Source organism: Papaver somniferum, unplaced genomic scaffold (assembly GCF_003573695.1).
Source record: "Papaver somniferum cultivar HN1 unplaced genomic scaffold, ASM357369v1 unplaced-scaffold_19, whole genome shotgun sequence".
Classification (NCBI taxonomy): Eukaryota; Viridiplantae; Streptophyta; class Magnoliopsida; order Ranunculales; family Papaveraceae; genus Papaver; species Papaver somniferum.
The window spans coordinates 14,092,623-14,118,936 of record NW_020628818.1 but is presented as its reverse complement, the minus strand read 5'-3'; the positions used below and the strand labels follow the sequence as shown (position 1 = coordinate 14,118,936).

General features: G+C 34.7%; 2 protein-coding genes and 1 non-coding gene across 4 annotated transcripts; 1 reads left to right on the top strand and 2 right to left on the bottom strand.

The window, feature by feature from the left end:
- Window positions 1-2,770: 2,770 nt before the first annotated feature.
- Window positions 2,771-5,886, bottom strand: LOC113338961 (ribonuclease H2 subunit A-like). Of its 2 annotated transcripts, none has more exons than XM_026584354.1 (8): window positions 5,734-5,886; window positions 5,555-5,626; window positions 4,479-4,602; window positions 4,310-4,397; window positions 3,976-4,113; window positions 3,775-3,862; window positions 3,567-3,687; window positions 2,771-3,206 (listed from the first exon to the last, which is right to left on the bottom strand). In XM_026584354.1, the coding sequence occupies exons 1-8, from the start codon at window positions 5,828-5,830 to the stop codon at window positions 3,035-3,037; spliced, it is 900 nt and encodes a 299-aa protein (XP_026440139.1). In that variant the 5' UTR covers window positions 5,831-5,886; the 3' UTR covers window positions 2,771-3,034. The 2 variants fall into 2 exon arrangements, with proteins under 2 accessions (XP_026440139.1, XP_026440140.1); XM_026584355.1 differs by having other exon boundaries at window positions 2,771-3,198.
- A 393-nt stretch (window positions 5,887-6,279) lies between these two features.
- On the bottom strand, window positions 6,280-8,981 carry LOC113338394. The gene is made up of 4 exons (XM_026583828.1): window positions 8,900-8,981; window positions 8,213-8,797; window positions 7,757-7,911; window positions 6,280-7,006 (listed from the first exon to the last, which is right to left on the bottom strand). Exons 2-4 carry the CDS (start codon window positions 8,790-8,792, stop codon window positions 6,581-6,583), a joined length of 1,161 nt encoding a protein of 386 aa, XP_026439613.1. The 5' UTR covers window positions 8,793-8,797; window positions 8,900-8,981; the 3' UTR covers window positions 6,280-6,580.
- On the top strand, window positions 7,980-8,051 carry TRNAP-CGG. Its single transcript has one exon. It is a non-coding gene; the product is annotated as a tRNA-Pro (tRNA).
- Window positions 8,982-26,314: the final 17,333 nt, after the last annotated feature.

Here is a 26,314-nt window from a genome sequence, read left to right as displayed (position 1 = left end):
AGAAATATCAACTTTATGATTTTTCTTCACCTCAGTTATAAAGTCCCTGGGCTTGTAGTTAGGATGGGCCTTGTAGCATTCCAACATCACCTTGGCCACCCATCTTGCATTGGCTAATGGATGATTGAGCCCATGTATAGACTCACAGGTGTGAATGAAATGACCTGAAATTTTGAACACCACAAAGTCAATCTCAAAAGTAGGACCATCTCTACAAGTCAATACAGGATACTCATGAAATTCAAAAACAACAAGATAACATGAAATAAAGAAGTATGTCAAGATTATAAATGTAAAATAGAAGCAAATTCGAGTTACTAACCTGCTTTGCATTCAAATGTTTGCCCATCAGGTAGTACAGAGCAGTAAATCTTCCATTCACAAGTTTCATCCTTGCATCTGTATGATTGAATCTTTTCCTTGTTCTTTTTTTGTACCATACAATAATTCATGTCAACTGCTAGATCCTTCAAATAATCCCTGCAATGTTGTTTGCTCAACCATTGCTGCCCAACAAATAGCTTCTCCACAAATTCTTTCTTTTCAGATAACTTGAAGTCGCCATCAATCTTCTGTGTATCTTCAACGAACTCCTTGAATTCAAGGGTTGAATTTAACGTTTCTTGAATTTTACCAGTAAGATCAATCTCTTCATCATCATTTATCTCTGGTTCATGTAAGAGTTCCACATCTTCACTATCGTAGTCTTCATCAGGTATATCTTGTTCCTCTATATTGACTGTCTCACTAGTATTGTATGTACTAGCAAATAGTTCATCATCATCAACCTGTGAAAAAACTTCATTACTTTGCAATGGGTCTACAACACCAGATGCTTGACTTCCAATTGTGCTTGACTCAACTTGACAGCTGCCTTGTGTTGCAGTTTTATTGGGGTACAAAATAGGAAGGAAGTCCAAGTCCTCTTCTGGTCTATAGTCAGGCATTTTCTCCAAATTAGGATGCTCGGCTCTTTTATATTTTCCAACAAGATATCCACCTCTAGTGGGATAATATCTAAACAAGTCATCCATGGTACCTGCATTTTAATACCCACACATACTTGCATTAGTTACCCAACAATGACTCAACAACACACAATAACTACAACCACAATAGTTTAGCCCTGTTACTGGAACAATTTTTTTTCTTTCTACCGTGAAGTCAATTTTCACTAATTGATAAACAACCAGAGTACAACAACACATGAAAAAATCATTTTCCTTTCTTTACAGTTCACATAAATTATTAAAGGCAAAACAAGGACCACAATAAAACTCTTTCATCAGTGAATTAACTATTCCATGTACCCTTTCTTTATTTAAACATCACTCGACAAAAGCAGAAAAATAATCAAAAGGAAAATCTAAAGAAATACTTGAACTGAACAAAACCCTAAAAGACAAAGTGAAAAACAAAATTCATCGTTTAAATTAGTATTCCTGTCCTAAAATTCATAGACATCAATCAGAACAACCCAGAAAAAAACCCAAATCAATGGGTCTACAAAACCCCAAAAATGAAACTTTTTAACTTACCTCAAATCAGATTAATCAAACAATGAATCATACCAAGTATACACTGAAACTACTTGAGAAGACTAACATGCTGGACTGCAAACCTTGCTCTACTCCAGTCACAAGTGGTACAAGATTATCATGCCATGATGGTGAACTTCTCACAGATCCAGCTGATTATAGAAGCAGAAATCTTGTACAACGACAATAATAAGACCACACTCAACTCAAATCAGGCTTAAACACATTTCTGTGGTCGATTTTAGTAAATCACCATTTTTCAGACGAAAAATGTCCGTGTTGAGCGTAGCAAAAAAACCCTAGAAAAAAGAACTGTGATTTACTATTCTCTTCGATATATAGTTAGGTCAAAAAAAATTTTTATCTTGAACCGTCGATTCTTGGGCAGTTCTCCTCCACACACGTGTAAACGGTAGGTATAGTTAGTAAATAAAAGGAAACGTTAGATTTAGTTGGTCTTTCCTCTTTTAACCAGTTTCATAACTGTCAACGCGGTCAATGACAGTCCTGAGACCCAAACTCTAATTAAAATTTTCACAGGACCCAAACTCAAAGCTGGTCACAAAGTTGAGACCCAAAATCTAAATATCCCTTTTCCTTTTTAGAATATAAATTAATTCGTGCGCGATAACAATGTTATCTGCTATCTGCTTGAAAGGCAAGAAAGCCGACGGAAAAGGCGAAATGACCTTTTGTAAGGAATTTTTCATTCCATTAGCTAATTGTTTTATTAAAATCATTTGCACTTTTTTGGAAATCTAGTATAAACTTGAAGATTTAATAGAAGGAAAGGAAAGTGTACCCGATGCGAAGATACCACAAGGTGCAGGTGACAAGAAATTTGAAACAAAGAGGCAGCACAACAACGCGATTATGACCAGACCCATTTCTTGGAATGGCTCTAAACAAAAGCTGTTGAACAATGAAATCAACTTTGGTTCATGCTCAAGAGTTGAAATTGCTCTTAGCTGGTTTGCTTTAATTACTATATTAAACCAATTTAATGGAGAATGGTCCACTAGTAAACTTTAAAGCAGAAATGTATTCTAGCTTTTCGTAGAACGAGAGAAGCTTGTCTAGAGAAGAAGTTCTTCCCAAAGAATCCCATGCCCACCTAAATAGAAATACTGCAGAGGACAATTTGTGGCAGCCAAGGAAGGAGAGCACAAGATGCTCATCAAGCGGAAGCTTGGCTGCTTGGGCATTATTAGAAGCAATGCAATGGGCTCAACAGCCCAACTGGACTCATCATGTCTACTTTGAAACAAACAATGTAAGTGTTAAACTACATCAAGTCGTCAACAAGAAAGCTAGATTTCCAGAAATAAAAAACAAGATCTACATGATCTTTCTGACAACCTTTTACATGGTGGAGAGAAACATGGCGGGAAGTTTTCTGAGGCCTGACTAGTATTGTTCAAATTAGTTACAACACAAAATTCTCAAACTCCCAAATAACTGATCTGTTAAAGAGTAAAAAGGTGATCTATATTCTCTCAGAACTTAGTGACCAGTTCTAGTTTGCGTGCCTGAAAGAATGTGCACCGGCCTTTACCACTTGATTCAATTTCCTCGATCTTCCTTTTGGCTCCTGTGAAACCCATACTACTTAACTTAAGTTGGCGCTTCCCATTCATATCACCATCTTCATCGGTTTTGTCTGCTTCCCTTCAAGAACAACAAAAGTAAATGATTATTAGACACAATGTCCCTTGCAAAAAGGGGTTTGTGTAGAATTTTAAACAAAACGTACAAATGATCAGTCTCTTCCTGCAATACTAGCAGTCATGCACAAATCACTGATTCTCAATGGACCCTTATTTGATATAACTCCGAAAGTTTTTATTTGCTCAAAATGGTTGACATACGGATCACAGTTTAACAGTAAATTGGCTATCCATTTGTTAGAAGCTCCTAGAATTTGATGTAATCATTATTGTGAGAAAAAACAACAACAAATGCGACTGCATAAGAGAAAGGAAATCAATGATATTTCTTATATATTATAAGGGAGAGTGGAAGACTCACCAAGACACTTCGACCATGTCCTTGAAGTAAGGCGTGCATGTTCCCCAACTGAAACGGACTAAGGTTGGGAATCCAAATACTGGGTGTTGGTGATCTTTCAACCATGTCTTAGTTTCGGGATCTGCAAAGTATAGCAAGAACTCCTCAGACATCAAGTACGTATACAGATCCATGAATTGGGTTGAGATTTGGAGGAACTTAAAGTTACCTCCAGGATATCCAGATCCGAATTTTCTATTAATGTTCTCTGCTGTTTCATCAAGTACCCAATCCCGCACTGCTCGGTCTCTTGTCACCTACGAGGGTAATGTATGAAAATACTATGAGCAGAGCCCGAGAGAAAATATAAGTTCTTTGTTACTATTGAAACATAAAAAGAGAAGGTAGAAAATTGAGTTTGAGTGGTAACCTTTGCGACTATGCTTGCTCCACTAACTACTGGATAAAGACTATCGGCTTTCTTTGCAACCACAAACTTTATGCCTGGAAATCTTTCTGACATCTTTATTCTGTATTTCTCTGGATCTCCAACAGTATCTACATATACCTGATATTGTTCATGGAGTTATAAACGGAGTAGTGAAAGAGAGAAATGCAACACCATGCCTACAGATAGAAAAAACTAGCACAACTAAGTACATAAAAAGAAACTCAGAGACCTCCATCGACCGTCATAGATCGGGAGGCATTGGTATTTGGTAATTAGATTGAGAGCTTTACTTAACAGTAAAGGAGAGATATACCTCTGTTAGAAAAACACCCAAGTCAAGAACCGCAGTGACAAGGCCCATGGCAGAATTGTGTGATATTTCATTCAAGTTAACCTTGATTCTGTACACAAGTAGAGAAGGATATTTGTGTTAGGATAAGCTTGATAGAAATCCATAAAAAGGGTAGTGATCCAGGACTAACTTCCTTAGCATTTTAGCTGAGAGTTCCCTTGGATCTATAACATCAGCAAGCCATCCAATAGACTCATCTATCTTAAGACTTTCGAAAAGTTCTTCCCTCTTCTCCTCTTTTAGGGTCTTCGAATCTGAATAAAAAAGAGAACGTTTACCAGGCATATAAAATCACAACGAGCTAGAGTACAATGGACAAGAAAATAGGAACCAAATATTAATTATGATGCAATAACATAAGTTCAACACAGTTAGCACATCAATTAAGTATAAGAAGGGAAATTTTGGAGTTTCGCAACTCATGCACCAAGGGACAAACATTTGGAATTAAGCGGATATTACAAACAGATACTAGAAGGCGGCTCTTTAAATACTCTAATTATCAAACCATCAGATTCTAATAGATGGATATATCTAAGTTAGCACGAAATCCTAATCCTAGTTCAGAATTCATCAGTGAGGTACCAAGACCCAAGTGACAATCAACACAATTTAATTGATATTCACTGAAGCAATCCTTAACGGCCACTGCTTCCTTCAACTGTGTCATTCTTTCATGGTACTTGTTAGATGACACAAGATTAGGAAACAAAGTTGTTTAGAAAATGAAACATGAATCTATTTGTTTCAGAATATTCTCACTCCCTGACATTGGAAAAATTAGTATAACGGAGAACGCTGTTGACTGACTCCTCAGAAACTAGATTTCAGCTAACCTTCTCAAGGATAGATCTTTCACTTGGTGTCCCTGTATCGAGTTTTCACTCCAGTGTTTCTTATCTGGTGTCTATTTTTGTATGTCGAAATCTTGAAGTTCTAGTTGTGAGCTAAAGCTAGTAATTTTCCCAGATTTCTGTGTCATTCCAGTAACAAGTGTCTTAGTGTTAGTGATACATGACTCCCCTCTTATTCTCCTGGTGTTCATATGATCTAGATTTTAGTGCTCTCAGATGGAACCTCTTGTCAAAACATTTCTTCATTAGGCAAAAGACCTCACCTTTAATTCAAGAACGCAAAAAAAAAAAAAAAAAAAAAAAAAAAAAAAAAAAAATCAAATGTTTTAACAAGAAAAAAATTAGACCTAACCTGCAAAACTCAAGGTGGATAGAGTTTTCTGATAGGAGATTGGGCAATATAAGCATCCATAAACCATGGGACCTGAAATTTTTTAAAACCCATACATTAAATCACAAAGCTAATCGAATTAAGAGCACATAAACACAACAAATTGAAGAGAAAAAAAAAAGTGAAGAAATGGAATTTACCTAGAACAGGACCTCTTCCAGCTTCATCTATCCCCATAAGACATGGTTCTGAAGCCCATTTTGGGAGAGGCTTAGACGGAACATCTTCTGAACCCATCTGTTGTTTGTTGATTCCGATTTCGCGCCAAAAACACTTTCTCTTCAGAGGTTTAGACTGAGAGTGATTTCTCTCAATATCAGCTGATGGAAAGTTTATTATACTGTGGTTCCTAAAGGACGTCAAAAGGTATAATTGATTTTAGCGAGGGGTAAAATTGGGTTATAATTCTTTTTATTGGGAGATGTTCCCGCGCCTATTCACAGCACAGCCGGATCCTTTTTGTCTGGCTGAACTGCTGAACCACTGACCAAATACGAGATTTTTCTTTAGCCTCTTGCACCTTTTCATAGCACATGCTATATTTTGTAAAAATGGATTTGTAAAATATTGGGCTGGCTATGTCTTTTATAAACGCAACAGGAAGATAACTCTTTTAGCTACACGAGTAGAGAACAAAAAGAATTGCAAAGTCGCTAGCACGATAAAAAGCTTAATGGGAGATGGAATTTTCTGGTTTATTGAAGAAGCATCGAAATATATTACATTTTCTGCAACAGATTAGAACTTAGAATCAAGTGTTGGCTTTCTGAATAAAACTCTTCACTAATGAACTGATAATGAAATCAGCATCATATTCTTTGTTCACCTCCAATTTATACCAAGTACTAAAGAATTGAGATGTAAAACACACCAACAAAAGAAAAAATGATACTCCAGGAACAACTGAACATTATGTTTCCACCTTGGGTATAACAACACTAATCCTATTTACTAATGCGAAAGAGAGATGAGCAAGTACTGATTTATTTATACTCTATACACATCATCATGCTGCTGCTGCTGCTTGTAGCTGTCAGACTTTTCCATCTGACGATCTTCAATTGAGGGTGTTGTTGGGGTGCCTCTGTACTTAGCTAGAAGATGTTGTGAGGGTTTACGGATAGAAGATGAACATACAGTGCTATCTATACGAGTCATCAAAGTGCGGAGCATTGAGTTGACTCGTTCTGCATTACTTGCTGTAGTGCATTTTGTGATCAAGCTGAGGTATAGAATGGCTTCCCGGGGAAGGAGACCTGAGATTAGGAAGTGAAAGAGATGAGAGTGAGTACCCTCCATTACTTCCAGGCATTGCTCTACCATTTGATCCTGCTGTTCTCCACTAATTTCTGTTGCCTCTAAAAGTGGCAACAACTGGCTTTCTTCCTCCTCAAAGTGCTCTTCACAATGTTCCTGACAGAATTGAGTTCAAATCAGTCAATAATCAACACTGCAAACCACCAGCTTAGCTGTCTTAACCCACACCACATAGGGTTACTATATGACCAAGAGTTTCAAGTTCTGCAATCTTCTATCAACTAAATTGTAATATCATATTCAAGGCATTAACAATGTTTAAGATCTGTATTCCAAGACATAAAAAATGGTTGGTGATAGTGGAATACATCTAAGATTTCATTTTAACTTTTGATTGTAGTATAACAATTGCATGGACATACATATGGAGTATACCATATCCCCTTCCCCTGAGGAACCACGCCAAATCTTAAGTATGAGGGTGCGGTGCCAATGTGTCTAGGATCTCTGATGCAGAAAGACATGTGGTTCCTAGCAGGACATCTAACCTTTTTTTACAATGCAATGCACATGGAGCTTGTGAAATTGGCTGAAAATCTAAATCTAACCAATTAGAACAGGAGCCATTCACACAGAAGTATTCATATACCATGTATTATCAACTGTATTCAATATTAAGGGGTGTTTGACTCATTACTTTCAAAAAGAACCGACTGAAAAGGGAGCTTCCTGCCTAAAAACTAAGGAGCATAAAAGACATATGGCCGACGAAACAAAGTCACTTTCCATGATTTCAAATTCCAGTTCACACTAACTTAGACTTGAAAGAAAAAAATGTGGCTTAGTACACAATCTTCATTCAGATATCCAAGGCAAAACGTAATGAGAATATAACACAGCTAGTACCTTTAATGTTTTCAGCTTAGACGAAAGACTGATTAATTGTTCCTGATAAACAGGATTCCCAGGATCTAAAACTCCAATGGATTTGATTGTTTCTTTGATCCCATTCATAATAGGAAAGTCTCTAGCATGCTCCTCATTGGCAGCTTTAGATAATCCTGTCAAAGCAAATGCCCAAAATCATCCATGACTCAAAAGATGTTTCTCATTGACTCATAACAAACATGGGTGTTTGGTCTAGTGGTATGATTCTCGCTTCGGGTGCGAGAGGTCGTGAGTTCGATTCCCACAACACCCCCATAATAATTTTTACCACGGGTTACATTACTTTCCAACAATAATTTTTATCACAGGTTCCATTACCAAAATTTTCTTAATTCTCCAAATGTTTTTAGCAATACAAAACAAAAATACTACCTAATCAACAGAAGAAAATGTAACATAGTTATAAAATTTTACCTCTATCAGCCTTTTCAAACACAGGGAAAAGAATCCTCTCCTCCATTTGGGCATGCTCCAGCATCAATTCCAACAACTGAGAATAACTCCTCCCAAATTTTCTCACTTCCATAACAGGACTGCCCATAGAAACATCAACAACAGCTCTTCCCCCTCCTCTGACATTCAAATCCTCAACCCATTTCACTAAATTCTCAATATAATACAACATACTCTTATGTTGAATCTTAACAACCATAGAAATCCCCCCTTGATTCCCATCAAATTCAATCCCATCCTCCTCAAATTCATCAAATAACTTTGGTTTCGGAAACTTCCCTTCAATATAACGAAACAACGTTTCCGGCGAACCAGTTACCGTATCAGTACCATACTGTAAAATAGGACTATTATTCCCTAATCCATAGTTTTCTGATGGAACAAATTTCACAGCTACTGATTTATACTGAAGTGCTATTCGTAAGAATGAGATTAATGTACTCGATGCAGATCCATATAATCTAACTGTAGTATCAGTAACGAATTCTGAAGGTGCTATTTCGGATAGTGATTTATTAGGTTTTGGTACACAATTTCCCATTCTAACTGAAAAAGATGTCAAATCTGTAATCAACTAAATAATCAAAAGCACAGAAAAGAGTTCAGAAATGAAATCAAGAAAACCCTAGAAATCGTAAAGAATAGTACCGGATTCGGGGGTTTGTGAGTTTTCCGGCGACGTAGAATCGAAGAAACCTTTTGGATTTTCCCTTAAACAAAGAAAGAGAGAGAAAGACTGTGGGAGTAGAGTAAGCTCTTGAAGCGATTCTTATACGAGTTTTTGACGCTCCACATCTTTTTCCTGACACGTCATCGGACAGGTCAGCAGTTAATGGCGCCAAGAAAAAGGAATGGAAATTTGATTCCAGAAGGACCCTTGGTTTTTGATGTAATTTTAGTTAGGGTTTGTGGTTTTATGAGTGAATGGTATTAAGAAGAGAGGTTAGTTTGGGGAGTTCAAGTAATTTGAAAGGATTCTTCTTTTTGGGGATGAATGGGGGGGTATGAGAAAGTTTGTTGAAGTGGTGAGCGTTTCATTGGGTATACAACGGTAACCTTGTTGGTATTAAAAGAAACGAAATTAGGGCGGAAAATTAGTTGATGCCGTTAGTTTAGTCAATTAATGAGGGACTTAGTGAGGTGAGATTACAGATAAGCGTTTGGATTATTGTCAGTAATGGGCCTTTCATGGGCTAAAATTGGGCCCACACAGTACTCGTAGGTCGTAAGAGATTGACTGTTTATTTGGGAATCCAATTCTGTGCATATTTCCGGATTTCTCCGGAAAAAATGAGGTCAACGCTTGTTTTTACAGTTGTTGAAGTTTCTTAGTCTTGGTTCTGATATAAACGAGGTACCGAAGTTCTCGTGCGGAACTGCAATCCTTTCCTGCTTGCTGGAACAATTTTGCAAAGTTTTGGGGTGGTCTGAGACACAAATTCTTGGAAATGTTGGTCTTCTACAGGTATATTCTAATTATAATCAATTGTTTGTGATGAACCGAGTGTAATGTCTTAGATTTCTAATTATATGTTTTCGCAATCGTGGGTTTACGACCGTGTTAAATGTTTGAGGCCACTTCGGAATGAGAAATAGGCTCTACACAAACCTACCGGAGGAAGATAGACCTTTGTAAGGACCCAACATAAAGCTAAGGAGTCACAAATGGTCGCCGTTAAGAAAAAGTTGGACGCTTTGACAGTGAGTGATGTTGTTTTTTATCCATACTTGAGACATGATGAGAACAAAGAAGATGAAGTTGGTGATAGAGTATTTTCTAAAGTAACGACCTACCATGGACCTTTGTTTCATTGAACCGGGTTCGTTATTTTAAATTCCTTTAGAACTCTCCATCAACTTGATATTGTTCAAAAAAAGGTACCGGAAAACACTCGTTTTAAACTTAGGAAAGGCAAGTGTCAGTTTAATGAGAATGATGTGAAATCGACCTAGGAACTATCACCAAAGATCGTTGGAATGATCGATCTAAAAAAGAAAACCAAATGAGCAGAAGATGATGGTTACATGGAATGGTATCTATAGTGGTCTCATCCTCATTAGTTCTTTTAATAGATTATTAATTCACTAATCATCATACCTTGATATTTATTTTTCTCTTGTTAAAATTAAATATAGGGTATAAAGTGAATCAACCAATCAATAGTTATCATATAAAGGATGATCATTATTTTTTTGACTTGGTAACACTACATTTAGTTTTACATTTTTTTAAGAATTTAAAGTGTCATGTGGCAAAACAATGTGTTTAAGATAAAGGACACAATAACTTTAAAATACAAGGACACATAATTCATCTTCGTGTTTTTCTGCCAAATTATAGACATGTCTTTCACAAGAATCAACAATAGTTTTCAAACAATGGATTTAAAATGAAGAGAAACAACTTATACAGTAAAGTGCAAAGTAACAAGTTTAAAATAAATGGACACAACTGATATAGCAAAATATATAATGGGTTTTAAATGAAGGGATTTCAATTTATACCATTATTTTCCATGTTTTTCAAGAAAAGTCACATTTATTTATTAAGTGTTTATCAAATAAAACACATTTTTATAGTTAAGTTAGTATTATTGCACTATAATAAACATATTGTGGTAATATAAAGTGATCCAAAAAATCTTATTATTTTATAAAGTTTTACGTCGATATGTTCACTCTTATTTAATATATTTTTTGGCTTCATTTTCTTGTTATATTATATTTTTAATCAAGATCTAATAAAATAGATAGTTGCATAGTTGTGTTAATAAGATGGCCTAAAAAAATATCTGGTTTCTCTTTTATTTTGTATATAGCCTTATATAGGGGCAATATCCCGAATATTAAATTCGGGACATCAATTTCACATGACTGGCCCTGCAAATTATATTCAATGTTTATTAAGGGGATATTAGCAATGTGGGACTATTATCCTTCACACACACCAAAGAGATGATCTGGAAGGTAAGTACGTCCATGGTTGATCATATCCGTCGATGAGATATACGGGATGAGCGTCTCGATCAAAGCGGTGCAATTCCAACAAGCTGACTACTTTTCTAGCATAAAACTCTAAGACCGTCTTTTCTCATCGCTCTTTTTCTTTGTAATTAGCAGCTTGATGCAGTTGGCAATTTCTGAAAAAAGATAATTATGTCCAAAGCCATCAAGCCCTAAATAATGGATTATCAACATAATTTGATATTCATCTGCATAACCTGCAAAAAATTATTAGTAAAAAGTTAATCTACATAGTTAATAAATAAATTTGTATAAACATATAAATCTGAAATCTTATATCATATCATACGCGAATAATAGCCAACCCTTAACTCCTCACCTCTGAAGAGAAGCACAACTCTATCTAGCCGCAATACAATCATAACCCACGGGCGTATACTCGGGGGATTAATAACAGATGCACATGTAGGACGAATTGCAAGTCCATTCAGCTGTGCCTGCACGAAAATCGAAAAATTATTGTTCGCAATTGAAGTTTATGTACTGCTACAAATAATGTTTATACATTATATATTGTAAGTAAAGGCAGAAAAAGTCAATATCACAAACCGAAAACTCCAAAAGTTAATTTCAACTTTTCAAAACGCATTGTGTATATAAATATGTACTTGGAATTACGAGTACATAATCTTAAATACCAATAATTGCTTACAGGTTTGAGGTGAGGCAAGCAAGTAGTCTTTTTCCACTCCCATGAATCTTCATCAAAGTTAAAACCGTATTTATCCATCAGTTGTGCCATTCTCCTCGTTCTGTAAATGACTTTTTGACTGTCATTTGTTTTAGACATTGTAGAAAATGCAAGGTAAGAGTTAATAAATAAACAACTTTTTTCTCTCTTTTTATAGAAAATTTGAACAAGATAAATATGATATTTTGATACAAGTTAAGAATTACACGCAACTATACTCAAATAAGTGCTAACCTGGCATCATACCACCAGTACAACAATCATTAACCGCTGCCGTGAACATAGATTTGTCTAAAGTCTCATATGATAAAACCTTGAAATAATGGATCAAAGGTTGATGTATAAATTCGGCATACAACCTGCAACTTCCTATATACATGCCTATTGATTTGGCTCCTGCCAATAATGTAATATATTAATCCTTCATAAGGAACCAGGTGTAGTGTTGCCTTCAACATCAAACTGTATTAAGTCGTTACAGAAACTAGCCTACTATCAATTAGGATACACAAAAGAGTAGTGTCGGGATTTAAAGATCCCAGTTGTTTAAGGTTCCCCCTTTACAGAATTTCAAAGCATTGGTTGCTTTAGGTTTAAGCTAAGATAGCTTTGGAACCAAGCAAACAATATCCATTGTTAGATGAATATTTGAATCTGATTAACATAACAAGATATACACTTTGGTTAGGTTGAACCGTAATCAAACCATGTACAAAGACAGCGTTCATGAATGGTTAGCCGAAACTAGCCAACTGAACTATAAGCTTGAGCATTTTCATAATATTGAGTCACAATTATGCAACCAAATAAGTCTATAGTGTTTTTAAAGATTGTTCAAATGCTACTTATCTCATACAAATAATTTTATGTGCATCTGAAATTAATCAACAAGGAGAGTACGTATACTTAAACCTTGTTCATGAACATATTTGTCATGGTACGTATACTGGGTATGTGTACCCTTAAGACAAATTAGAGTTCTGGAACATACATAACTTTTCCGATATGTGTACTAGGTATGGATACCACACCGGTTCCAAAACTGACAGATCTTTCTTAGTACGCGTACTAGTTTGCGTACCGTTCCGGTTTCATGAGTTCACAAACTTTTTAAGGTATGCATACGAAAAAGTTGTTTTCGACATATAGTTACTCTGGTACGTGTACTAGGTACATGTACTACAGTTCTGAACCTATAACAGTTCTCCCAGTTTGTAAGACTGGTATGCATATTTTCTTGTATCCGATAATAATAGTAGTTTTATATTTCTCTCTAAATCGATTCGAAACATTCCCAAATAACATCAATGACACATATTACTGCTCCGGGTTATTATCGAATGATAATCTTGAATCACTATTTAGATTACGAAAAACAAATTGTCCTTAACCAAAATTAATCAAGTTTGAACAAATGTTCATTAAGCTTAGTCATATATTTCGAGAACTAATTACCAAGATAAACTTGACTCCAAATTCTTGATATGCTTAAAATATTCTAATTAGTTAGGCAACATCGTCTCATAGATAGAAAGATGAATATAACTTGAGATATAGGTGGTTCAATATTCACTTAACTTTTGTTGAAGAAGATCTCCAAAAGCTTTTCTCCTTCAAATTGTAGAACTTAATGAACACTGGTGTGATGTCTGTTTCTCAACTATATCTTTTATTCTAATCCGAGACTTAACTAATTGTAGACTAGAAACCAAGATATAATTTTGACAACTAAATTTGTCAACAAGCTTGAGATAGCAAAACTTGTGAGTTCGACCGAGCAATACTCTAACAATATCCTACTACAACAAGAACTCATGTCCAAAAGTCACGAGCTTGTAAAAATAAACGCCCCACCATAAGTAATTTGTGTCATCGAAATATGATGGTACGTAGATTGAGATTGCACTCTTGTTCATAATATAGATCTCTTCAAGCACATACTTATTAGGTCAACAGTGTTTACCTGCTCTGATACCAATTGAAAACGCATGGAATTCCAAATACACCCAACTTTTTCATTCGGAAACCAGTATAGACAAAACTTAACACAATTGCAAGTAGACCAACTGAATGATCCTTGACAATATGTACAGTCTTAATATCTCAACCTCTAACCAATTAGTATGTATATGAATTCAAGGTCCGTGAACCTGATTGTTAAGCAGAGTACTTGGATGATCTCAAAAATCAATATGCAAGATTAATCTAGTCGTATCTGAATAATTCAATTGGAATTCTGCCAAGTGATTAAAATTGTTATCTAAATCTTTTATAACAATTGCAGATAATAAACTCCCTAAAATTTCGGAAGATAAACTGATTTCAATTTCAGGATGTTTTGGTTAAAATAATAATTATAATCCAAGCAGCAGTGAAGTCATCTAATATTTATCTTGTGTAGTTTTTTAGCTTTGTTTCAAAATTCAATATTTGGAAGACATACCACATTGTGTCAAACTCTTCTAAAGAATCATCGTCGATCCAAAATGGTGAAATCCAAGCTTAAAATCTTATATAAACATTAATTTCAAAGTCATCGATGAAGAATTTCGTCACAAAAGATGTTTATAACTTTTTTTATACAATGAAAAATAAGAGACAATAATAATGCTAAAAGAGAAAACATAAAAGGAATACTGATTTGACTTTTTCTTTTGAAAATTCCCCTTTAATCAGGAGGTGAGGAATGTGCCTCCCAATTTAAGCAGGGTGTATCATTAGGATGTTACCTATGCATGCCACCAAATAACTCTATTTTCCACACCAAATGGTCTGGCTAATTAGTTGTACCACTGTGGGACAAGTGTGTCGGGATAGAAATTCTATCGAGCGGTTTTTTAGACAGCGCCAATGATATAATGATTTGTATATTCCATCGCTAGATGGAAAGTCGTTTCGTTAACGGCTATTTCCCCCTATTTCAATCTTATATATACGCCCCCCTACTTTGTTAAATTACTTGTACCTATTTATACTACTCCCTCTGTAACGTGGTTTAGTTTTTTTTCCATATTACTTGATAATTTTCATATTTTTCCACAAAACTACCAACAATATGCTAACACTTTGTCTTGGAACTATAAATTTATTTTTAAATGCACTAATAACAATCAATGTTTAAACACTTTTTTTCAAGGCCATAAATGAAAAATTTTCATATCTCTCTCCATTTTTAAATCTGCGTGAAAACTCTCAAACCATCATCTAAAATGGAACCAAGGAGGTATTTTTTTTTACATAATTTACCTATTTTTTTACCCGTATTCTCAATTTACTTACTTAAAATTTTATAATCAATGCGAATTCCGATGAAAAAAAGTAAAGTCATATTGTCCGATTTAAATCACAGCAAGAAATGCATTTTCGGATGTTATAACAACTTGATGATGAGGAAGCTGAAGATAGATGACTAAACAACACTTTGATGCTCATACATTCGGGCTAAATACGTAGAGTTCCAGAGTCAATAGAAGTATTCACAAGAAGATATATGTATTAAGGGAGGGAACGGTTCCACCAGAAGTTGATGCACAATTATTTTCTTCCTGATTGTGTGTTCTCAGATCAAGATCTCCAACGTCGATTCTGCGTACCCCGACACTTGGTGATACATATTTTTAATGAGATTTATCGTATAACCCCTCAATTTAATTAGCAGTTTGATGCAATGAATATTAGAGTTCATAGTCCTGAACAAAAGTTTGTTTCTTCCCATAAGTATTATAGGTTATGGAAACCTGCAGATTCAAATGATGAGTACGTTCATATGGGAAAAACAACTTCATTCAAGTATCTTTCATTGGTTTGCGAAGTAATAATTAATCATTTTGGTACAACGTATTTACGAAAACCAACCGAGAAAGATGTTAGAGAAATATTAAAGCAGAACGAGGATAAGAAATTTCTGGGAACGCTAGGAAGTCTTGAATGTATGCATTGGGTATTGATGGGATGCCTACTTATTGGACCGGTTGATATAAGGGTCACTACCCAAAACCAACTGTTATGCTTGAATTTGCAGCTTATTATGATTGTTGGATATGACACGCTTTTTCTGGTGTTCGGGTTCACAAAATTTTATTAATATTTTGCACAAGTCACCTTTGTTTAAAGATCTAAAACACAGAATTTTTCCCAAAGTCCATTTCGCAATCAACGACCATCAACATGCTCATGGGGTAATAGCTTGTGGATGGGATCTATCAAAATGGTCAACCTTGGTTCAATGTTACCATCATCCCCTTGACGACGTATTGGGTCGTTCATACCGGTATTTTAACAGTAAGCAAATGAAGTTGAGGAAGGATGTGGAACGAACTTTTGAAATTCTGAAATAGAAGTTTGATGTCATATGTGGGACATATGTTGGTTTAAGTGCTTGTGAAATGCACAAGAATATATTCACTTGCATAATTCTGCGTAACATGGTAATTCATAAAACTCGTCGTAATAAGGGTTGGACTAACCATGATGATGAAGATTCGAGGCCATTTAGTCAACCAGAAAGAGGCCTCTCTGTTAGGAACTATGCACAAATGACTAATTACATTCATAACCAAAATCTGTATGACTGGTTAAGAGAAGATCTGAGAGTCAATCTTTGAGAAAAGTTTGGAAGAGCCGGCAGCATAATTTTTAAGTTTTATTTCATAATTAGTTTAAATATATTATTCTCAATTTGTCTGTAGTTTGTTATTCAATGTTAATTTTTGTATAAATATTCAATAGTCACTTAGCGATTTTCAGTTAATTGAGCGACCAACACTCTATTGCCAACGGTTACTCTTCCTCAATGTCTTTCAATATATCCCATATATACACCACCGCCATCCAAATTTCTATTTCCAACATTATCACTCCCTAATCTCCATAAATATGGTTAATCCTAACTTTACGCTAGACGAAGATTTATTTCTTTGCAGAAAATATGTAATATACTATCCGAAGAAGGGGTAAGGAACGACGCCAAAACGGTTTAATCAGAGTTATTGAGGTAAATTTTATGAAAGCTTCTACAATGACGCATGTAACCCTCATAACCGGGATCCTACATAATAATTCTGTTGAATTTTTGAAATAAAAAAACAAGTTGAAGAATTATAGCTTTAGTTCGGATTATAAGTCGATACAGACTTAGGGGTGAATGATGAAATTGTCGTGCGATCTCGAGAGGAATGACGATGATGTAAGAGAAATAATTTTGAGTACGAAGCTCATTTTCACATCCTCAAGGAGTTTCTCATTACCGTACGGGATTTTTATACGATACTAGGAAGAATTAAGCAACTTTTCATTTAAAATTAATATTCAGTAGAATGCAACAACATTTTAAAATTCAACTTAATACATCAATTATCTAATTAAGAGGTTTTACTACATCGAACTCATCGTCATCGTCATAATCATCACCATCTAGGTTGCTATCAAATCCCAATTGTTGTTCGATATGTCTTTGTAGCTTATTAGATTCCAGTTAACATACATGTTTTTGTTGGTTGTTCATAATTGAAGTGTTCGCATCAAGAATCTTATGTCTCTCATAATCATTGACAAATTTATCTTGAGAAATACGACATTTTTTCATCTCCGTGTTTTGAAATTTTCGATCAACCGCTCTTTACTTCTCGACGGTCTTCTGATGTTACATGAACTCCGTCATGTTAGAACCGTCGAGTTTCCTTCTTTTTGATCTAATTTCCTCTCCAGGCTTGCATTGTTTCTCCCTGGAAAGTTTCTCTTAGTATCATCATCATTGAAAATTAAGTTGGAATTTGGATTTGTTGTGGTATCTGGTGAAGAAGTTGTATTTGATGGACCCGGTGAAAATGGTGAGGAATTTGGTGTTGAAGGTGATATGTCAGGTACGTGTTGCATGGTTCCTAACAAATGTAGATTATATTGTTCAAGACTTTTAAAATATGGTAACAATTTTCGAATTGGAAATTTTTTACGTTTTGTCGTTCCCAATTTGCACGAAACTTTTTCTCCACATCAACATCAATAGCACCACTCCCCGACCTCTCTGGGCTTGTATTATCGCAGAAACATATAAGGCACATCCTTATTGATTGTAATGAAGTGTTGCGCGGCAACCCATTTGCATCATAATCATTGATGTTCATGGTTTATTCTTGAATATGTTACCCTAATATCCACATGGTGTTACCATGTTGTTGTGCACAATTGATACAATCTTTGGTAAAACAAAGATAATTACGACAAATACATTCATCTTCAGCGATAGTGAATTTTGAACCCTGAATTTTGGTACTTTTGTTGCTTTTTGCCCTAAAATTGAAGTTCTAATTGAGATAGAGAATCCATATTGCAGAAAATTAGGAAATTATGAAGTGTAGAAAAGGTGTGATTAGTTTATCTTGTTTTAGATTAGAAGAACAGTGAGAGATCGAAAATTTTTGTAGAGATTTAGAAATTCTGGTGTGAATAGAAATGAGTTTGAAGTTGAGTATTTATAGGAAGTGGATTCCTAGCCGTTAAATGATAAATTATTGAACGGTGATCATAGCGTCGAGCAATATAATGACCACCGAGCGATCCAGAGATCACTGAACGATGGAGTCTCCATCGCATATGTCTAAGTGGTGTCTAGGCATTTACATTTGTCACTTTGCCATACCCGTAATGAGTGCAAAATTGACAAACTACACGGCGCATAGGAACTTGCCTTATAGAGAGTGCAAAGTGCAATAGTAATTTATTTACACATTAATTTTAGTTACTTCCTGTCTCCAAAGTAACACTAAATTTAACATGCGAACGAAACTAATTCTTCACTTGGATTCTTTACAATGATCTCCAGAGAATTGACAATTTCAGCATAGACTACGGTTGCCCAACAATCTAGTGAAGATAAGATTCTCGGGTCTTAATTCATCTCATCCTATGGGTTTCTTTTCCAAGCACGCGGAAATGTAATTTGGTCAAAAACATACAGTACATAAATAACCAAATTTAGGTAATCCAAAATTTGAGAAGCTATCGCTACTGGAACAAACGTAGTGCCGATTACACTTCACTAGCTAGGAATTCGTCAAAAAACGCGTTACTGGTTGAGCCGGCAGGATTTGGAGATTTCTAACAAGTTTGACACAATCTCAGGATTTGGAGTATTTTGTTCACGTAAATGCGACAAGATCTATGCGACAAGTATTAATGTTCAAACTTCAAGGTCTACCAACCGTTAAATCCAAAAATCTTATGCCTTGAGTAAATTAAATTGCATAAAGCGACGGGAAAAGATAGGATGGAAAATGAAAAATCCTTGTTTGCTCCTAAAAATCGGTATGCAGGGTTTGTGAGACGTAAAACTGTGATTAGTGTTGGTTAGGTGGTGGGTTTATTTGCCTTGGGCACCATGTCTTTGTTAAGTCATTTTCTAGGACCAATTTCCATTCCATCAACATGCATGAGACCCAAGATCATCACATCACAGGTTTTGGACTGTACTATTGAATCTGCGAATATGTCATTTGAGCTTCACCTAGGCACACGGCTGAGTTGATAAGGTCCATCACCTTAGCGTTGAAGGTTCATTCAATTTGGTCCATTTACTACAACCTATTGCTTTATAAAATGATAAGCAGTGTGGATGGATTAAATAGTTTAGTTAATTAGTTACTGTCAACTCACATGATATGCCAGTTCATGCAAGAAACTTTTGTTTGATCATATCATATCTCCTTGATTTTGATAAATTACGTACACATACAGATTGCCATCTTCCAAACTTCTCATACACAAGTCTTTCCGTTTGGACTATGTCTTCTTAAGTGAATTAGTGGATCACCACCACCCACCACAATTTTTATCATCTAAGAATCTCTGAATCAAAAAATATCTGATATTCATACAATATTCTCTCTACTGAGCAGTCACCATTCTACAAGTCTACTCTACACTAGATTTTGATCAGATCAGAAGCAGTGGGACCTGTTTATTGGTGTACATTGTGGGACCTATGAAATATTCGTCCCTGGTTTTAAATTCAACTTTGGTACGTACACAACGTTGTGTACTCGGAGAGGGGATCCAACGGCAGAAAGATCACCTCTCTACATTGGGATAGGGATGGACAGAAATAGATCCCACCTCTCCCTCACATGGTACATACACAACGTTGTGTGTCTATCATTTTTGTTTTAAATTTTACAGTATTTATTTTATTTTGCTAAGTTTGTGAGTCAGAGAGGGTTAGCTAGCTAGATTAAGAAGAAAAAAAAAATGGATGGCTCCCGGCCAACCAACATATGGATTAACCAGAGTCTGCCTAGCTTATAGAAGGGATTTGGGACAAAGAAGTTGCAACCACCGCAAGAGAATCAGAATCGGATGCCAACCACCATTAACTATCAACAATACTGGTGTACAATTTTCTTTTATTAAATGCATCGCACTGGTATTCACAAAAATCACAACCTTGATTTAAAAATTTGGCAATCTTCTGCTTTATTCAAACAAAACAACCTTTAAATTTACAAACCAAATAAAAGTGGAAACTCACTTCTATCTTGGAGAGATATATCAATAAAATTTCAGTATAACTTCAACAGGGCTGGAGCTAAAAGTTTTGATTATTTGTGGTATCAGAGTATACAGTCTAAGCTCGATAGAAGAATGTTTTTGAGATCGGATAAAAAATATTTGTTTAACGAAATTATTTATTTAAAAGATATTTTTAGTTCTTCGTGTTTATACTTTCGATATTTCCGAGATAAAAATTGATCATCAAAATAAGATATTCAAGAATTAATTGATATCATTTCTAAATTACCCTATATAAATATAAATGTTACGGATATGGAACTTATTTTGAATTATCGTAACGAGAACGATGCAGTTATAGAATCATTTAAGGACTAAGAAATTATCGGACCACTAATAAATGGTGAGAATCATCCTGAACCATATGATAATATCGTTATCCACAATGTGTCACCAAAAGAGATATTTCAAGCAGTATTCATCATACAAATTTCCTCGGTGCAATACGAGCAAAATATTCCAAAAGTTGTTCATGCATTACAAATCTAAGACATTTTGGTTAAGGCGGAAGAAGAATACAAAGAAAATAGACGGCTACTTTGAAAATAAATGACTTCGTATACTAACATTGTTGATTGGATGAAGTACTTTGGTTCATTTATAGTGTATTTTTTGGTATAAAATTAAGTGATTATTCGTTTATATTTTTGTAAAGCCTTTAAGGATTCAATTTTTTTTATTCATTAATACGTTTAGCGAGGTTATTCATTTATTTGCTTTGTCAGAACTAAAAAGACTATTCATTTGGCGAAGTTATTCATTTATCGAACATTCAATCATCGAGGTTAAACTGTAGTTAGATATAAAAAGTTTTGCAGTAAATGTTGCGTTCTCTGTGAATTTAGTGATGTTTACGATTGTAAGACTGGTTTAAAAGAGGGCAGATCCGTGGACACTCTTACATCTACACTATCATACATGATTTGCGTCGTTTTCCCCCTAAAACTCAAACCAAAATGAGTTTAAAGTTGATATTTTGATGATAGGTTTCTCTTATAAAACTTTACATTCGAGACGTGTAACACCAGTTACACCACCGTGTACCCCTTTGAAAATCAGCCGTTAAAATTAACGGTTGAAATTAAAATAGGTAAACGGTGGGGTTTGGTATCTAGGATCATGTTCATTTTTGGTAGGAATATAAATTCTTATAAGAGGAACGTATTATTATAATATTAATTTTAAATTCATTGTCGTTTGAGTTTTACGGGAAAAATGTCTCAAATCATGTATGATAATGTACATGTAAAAGTGTCCAAAGATCCTCCCTCGGTTTAAAAAATGCCAAATTTAAGCGTTAAAATTTTAGCAACAGTCAAGACCATCTTTAATAATGATTGCTAAAAATCTTGAAGGTATCATTTAATCTTTTATTTATGAAAAGTTTATATATTTTCAAAAATATTATTGTTTTGCTTATAAAGAATCCACATTTGGGGACACTAATGGTTATAAGAGGTTGGATTTTGGCTAAGGACTTTTTTACGATGAAAATACCATATTAACCTTTATCCTAATAAAAACTAAAAAAAAATCAAAAAAAAAAACCTAAATCATTTGAACTTTTGGTATCCCCTTCATTCTCCAACTGATGACTGTGGGAGAAACTTCTCATTTTCTTTTCTTTCTTCTTCCATAAATTCTCCACTTCATTATCAATTAATCGACGATTTCAAAATTTTCTACATGATTAATACTTTCCACATAAATAAAACCTCAAACGACACAATGCCAAAAGGCTTGCATTGATCCTGGAATCGGAATTGCATCTCAAAAGAAACCTAAATAAGTTTTGAAAGATCAATTGCATGCAATTTCAAATTAAGAAGAGGACTCGGACGATGAATTTCTCAGTAACATGGCTCCAATGAAAAGGTGTGGGATTCACATTAATTTTTATGGTTTTTTGATTAAATTTTTAAGGTTTTACATCAAAAATTATATCAAATGTTTAGTTACAGTGTAACCGTTGTCGCCATTGATTTGTGGATGAATACAATGCCGAAAGTGGTAGTCGGTATTGTTTTGTGGTTAAATGCAATGCCGACTCTGCTGCAACTTCACCTTCTTTTTTTTTGCATGTTAGGAGTTGGTATTGCATGTATCACTTATAGCAGTGCCGACATAGGTACAATAGATCTATTGTGAAATTACTCTATGTCGGGATAGTCGACTGAAATTCTATTAATGCCGATTGTTATTTACCTCTGTCAGCATTGTTAGAAAACATCAGTTCAATACCGACGGTGGGAAACTTTCTCTCTTGTGTAATTGAGCATAATCGACATTCTCGAAAAACTCTTTTTCAGTGTTGCCGTCTCCTAAGATTATACAATACCTACTCCTAGGTTGTAAAATGCATAGTTTATTAATGGAGTTTGATGTTTATTTCTAATAAATTATGATCGAGAAGAACCAAGCCAAGATATGGTCAAAGGAAGTTGCATCTTTGAAAAGGAAAGGATGTTAATGCTTCTCCAACGTCCCTTCCAAACCGTCATGCCGATTGTATCTGGATAAGCTAGGGGAATACCCAAAGCCGAAAAGCTGTATGATGAAGACAATACCGACTCTTCATTGTACAACCATGCGGACTGTTGGTCTGTAAATCTACGAATCAAACACATAAGAATCATATAAATCACTTTTGACACACTAATATCTGATTATTCAGAGTACTTGCATCATTAATTTCTTCCCTTGTGTGGATTTACACTTGTTCCTTGATTTGAAGCTTGACTTAGGGTTTGATTTGAAACTTGATTTAAGGGTTTTTTCATGGATGAACGTTTGATTCTCTGCAAAAGGTTTCAATTGGGAATCCTTATCAAAATCAATGTATGCATCTTCTTCTTATTGGTGAGATGAGGATTCCTCAGTATCAAATTCCTCGCTAGAATATCTCATATCACTCAAATCTTCCAAAATCTTTCTTCTACTCTCTCTATTCTATAACTAAAACTTAAAAAGATAGAATCAAAATCTTAACATACTACGATTATCTAATTAACACTAGTTAATCAAGGGTAATTTAGCCATTACCAAAATTATTTGGATAAGGAGTTCTTCAAATTACTTCATAATTTATTTTTTTTGGTCTTTTTTGTGTGTTTCCCAATTTGTGGGAGTGTCCCCAATTGTGGGTTTTTTATAAAACATCTCCAATAGTGTAAGGTTTTAACCTTAATATTTATAGGTGGTTATAACTAATTGAAAAAGTAAACTAATTTTTTCTTTCTTTTTCTATTGGCTTACTTTCTTTTTCTATTGGCTTAATTTAATTTTAAATGATAATTAAAATAAAATAAAAATAGTTAAATGATGACATGAATGTCATTCTTAAGGTCTAGATAAAACTTTCTTGAAGACCTTTGCATGTTTTTGACATCCCTCCTACTTTGTAGGACCCTAATATTGGATATCGATTTATTTCATATGGGAATCTAAAATCCTATGTGTCGTGGAAAAATAAAACTTTCACCTTTTATTGGAGATGCTCTTACAGTTATCATTGATTTTAAAATTATATTAGGATTTTTGGTGGATCCCATCCCATATACGACTCCTCCCCTGATCTTCAGAGAAAGTCTTGACGTCCTATTAAAAAGAAAAATCATGAAAACCTTGGATTTGGATTGGACAAGCCTAACGACTTAAAAATGCAAGATTGCAAATATGGGATGCCAATTTGCTTGGGCGTGTACCAGCCCATTCTTATATGTATTTTGGTACACCCCAAAGCAAATTGGTACCCATATTAGCGCCTTGTCAGGTATGGATTTTAAATCACTTTTATCCAAAGTATGTTCCAAGAAAGCCTTAAATATATTTTGAACTCCCATCTAAAGCGACATCAAAAAATCAGTATTTAGTATTGAAAATCAGTCAGTGAAGGACTTAACGAAGATTTTTATATACTGTATTTTTGTAAAGAAAAAAATCCAACTGGTTCATGCCTGCCAAGATACACGTATGTGGTTGTCGATAGACTCATTCAGATAGACATTTCCATATGTAAAGAGCTTTTTAGGATTTGGAAAAACAAAAATACATTATGATGTTTCTTCTGAAAAAGTTTCCATGAAAATCCTGGATTTAGATTGAACAAGTCTTGTAACTCTAAAACGGGTTTTAAATCACTTTCATCCCGAGTATGTTACTAAAAAGCTTGTACCATACTTTGAACTCCAATCCAAAGCATAAGGAGAAATTACTACCCATTGTAAAAAATCAACGATCGCCATTAATCCATTTTAAATTCGCAGAAAGAGCAAAACCTAAAGGCAACTCTCATGATATAGATCCATAAGGATCCAAAATTAGAGGAGCGTCCACCAAAGTAAAAATAATCGTTATTCTTGTAAATGATCTGCAATTGGTAAAGTTGAAAAATCCATTCAGTCTGTAACCATTAGACCAGTCGAGATGAATATGTTTTTTTCTTAGAAAAGAACTTAATTGATTCCTGAAAGACCTACAAAAAATGAATATCTTTTAGAAAATCTATTCGTTCTAATCTACCAAGGTACATGTATCTGATTTCCGACAAACTCATTAAGAAATACATCTTCATATCTACAATGTTTTTCTGGATTTGTTAGGCTTGTGGACCTCTGATTTTCCTACACTTATAATATGATGTACCATTCTAAAAAAGTTTCCATGAAAATCTTCGGTTGGATTGAACAAGTCGTATAACTCATGGATTTTGAATCATTTTTATCCAAAGTATGTCCCGAGAAAGCCTATAACATACTTTGAACTCCATCCAAAGCGTTAGGAAGAAATCACTATCCATCATAGAAAATCAACTACTACCATAAGTCTAAAATGCGCAGAAAGAACAATCCATAAAGGCAAATTTCATGGTATGGTTTAATAAGGTTCCACAACTTGAGGAGTATCCACAATATGGATGTAACCGGTTATTCTTGAAAATGATTTGCAAATTGATAAAGTTGAAAATCCGTTCAGTCGGTCTAAGAAGGACCTGTCAAGGTGAATATATTTTTTTCTAGAATAAAGATATTTATTGGTCCTTGAAAACCTACCAAATGAATCCTTTTTAGAAAATCCAATTTGCCTATGAGTAATCAACCGTGTATCTTGTTGTCGGTAAACTCAATTAGAAAGAAATCTTCACATGAAAAGAGTTCTTTTTGGTCTTGCTTGACTTGTGGACCTCTAATTTTCCCACATCAACAATTTTCAATTGGTATATATATACGATAAGCATAAACTCGTGGATGTTAAAAGTTGTTAAAGGAGTTGTAATAAGAATTATTCTTTTCAGAATGCTTTAAAACTGCCGATAAGTCATGTTCATAAAACAAAAAGAAAAGGAAAAAAATACTTAAAGTTGCTAATGAGTATACCGGTATCCATGTAAAACAAGCATGCACTATAGTAGGCCTAGGCAGCGACAGATTTAGGAATTCTAGCTTAGTCAAAAGTGGTAGGAAAAGCAACCATAGTGGGGCTTAGCTATGTGGGGTTGGAAACTAAGTTTCAGTTAAAAGTCGGTGGAATTGAATATCCAACTTCAACAAAAGAAAGAAAGAAAAAACCCTGATTTATGTGTAAAATGGACTCAAAAACATTATTTGCATTCGGTAAAAACAATGTTTTTGACATCTTAGACTAAGGAAAAATCGTAGCATGCTAAAGGTTAAACTAAACTATCTACTAGCACGTGGGAAATGAGTTAATCTGCAGATTCAGTCTCATTTGGAACAAACCCATACATACAGGATTGTCCTTCTGATGACTGAATCTATATGATTAAC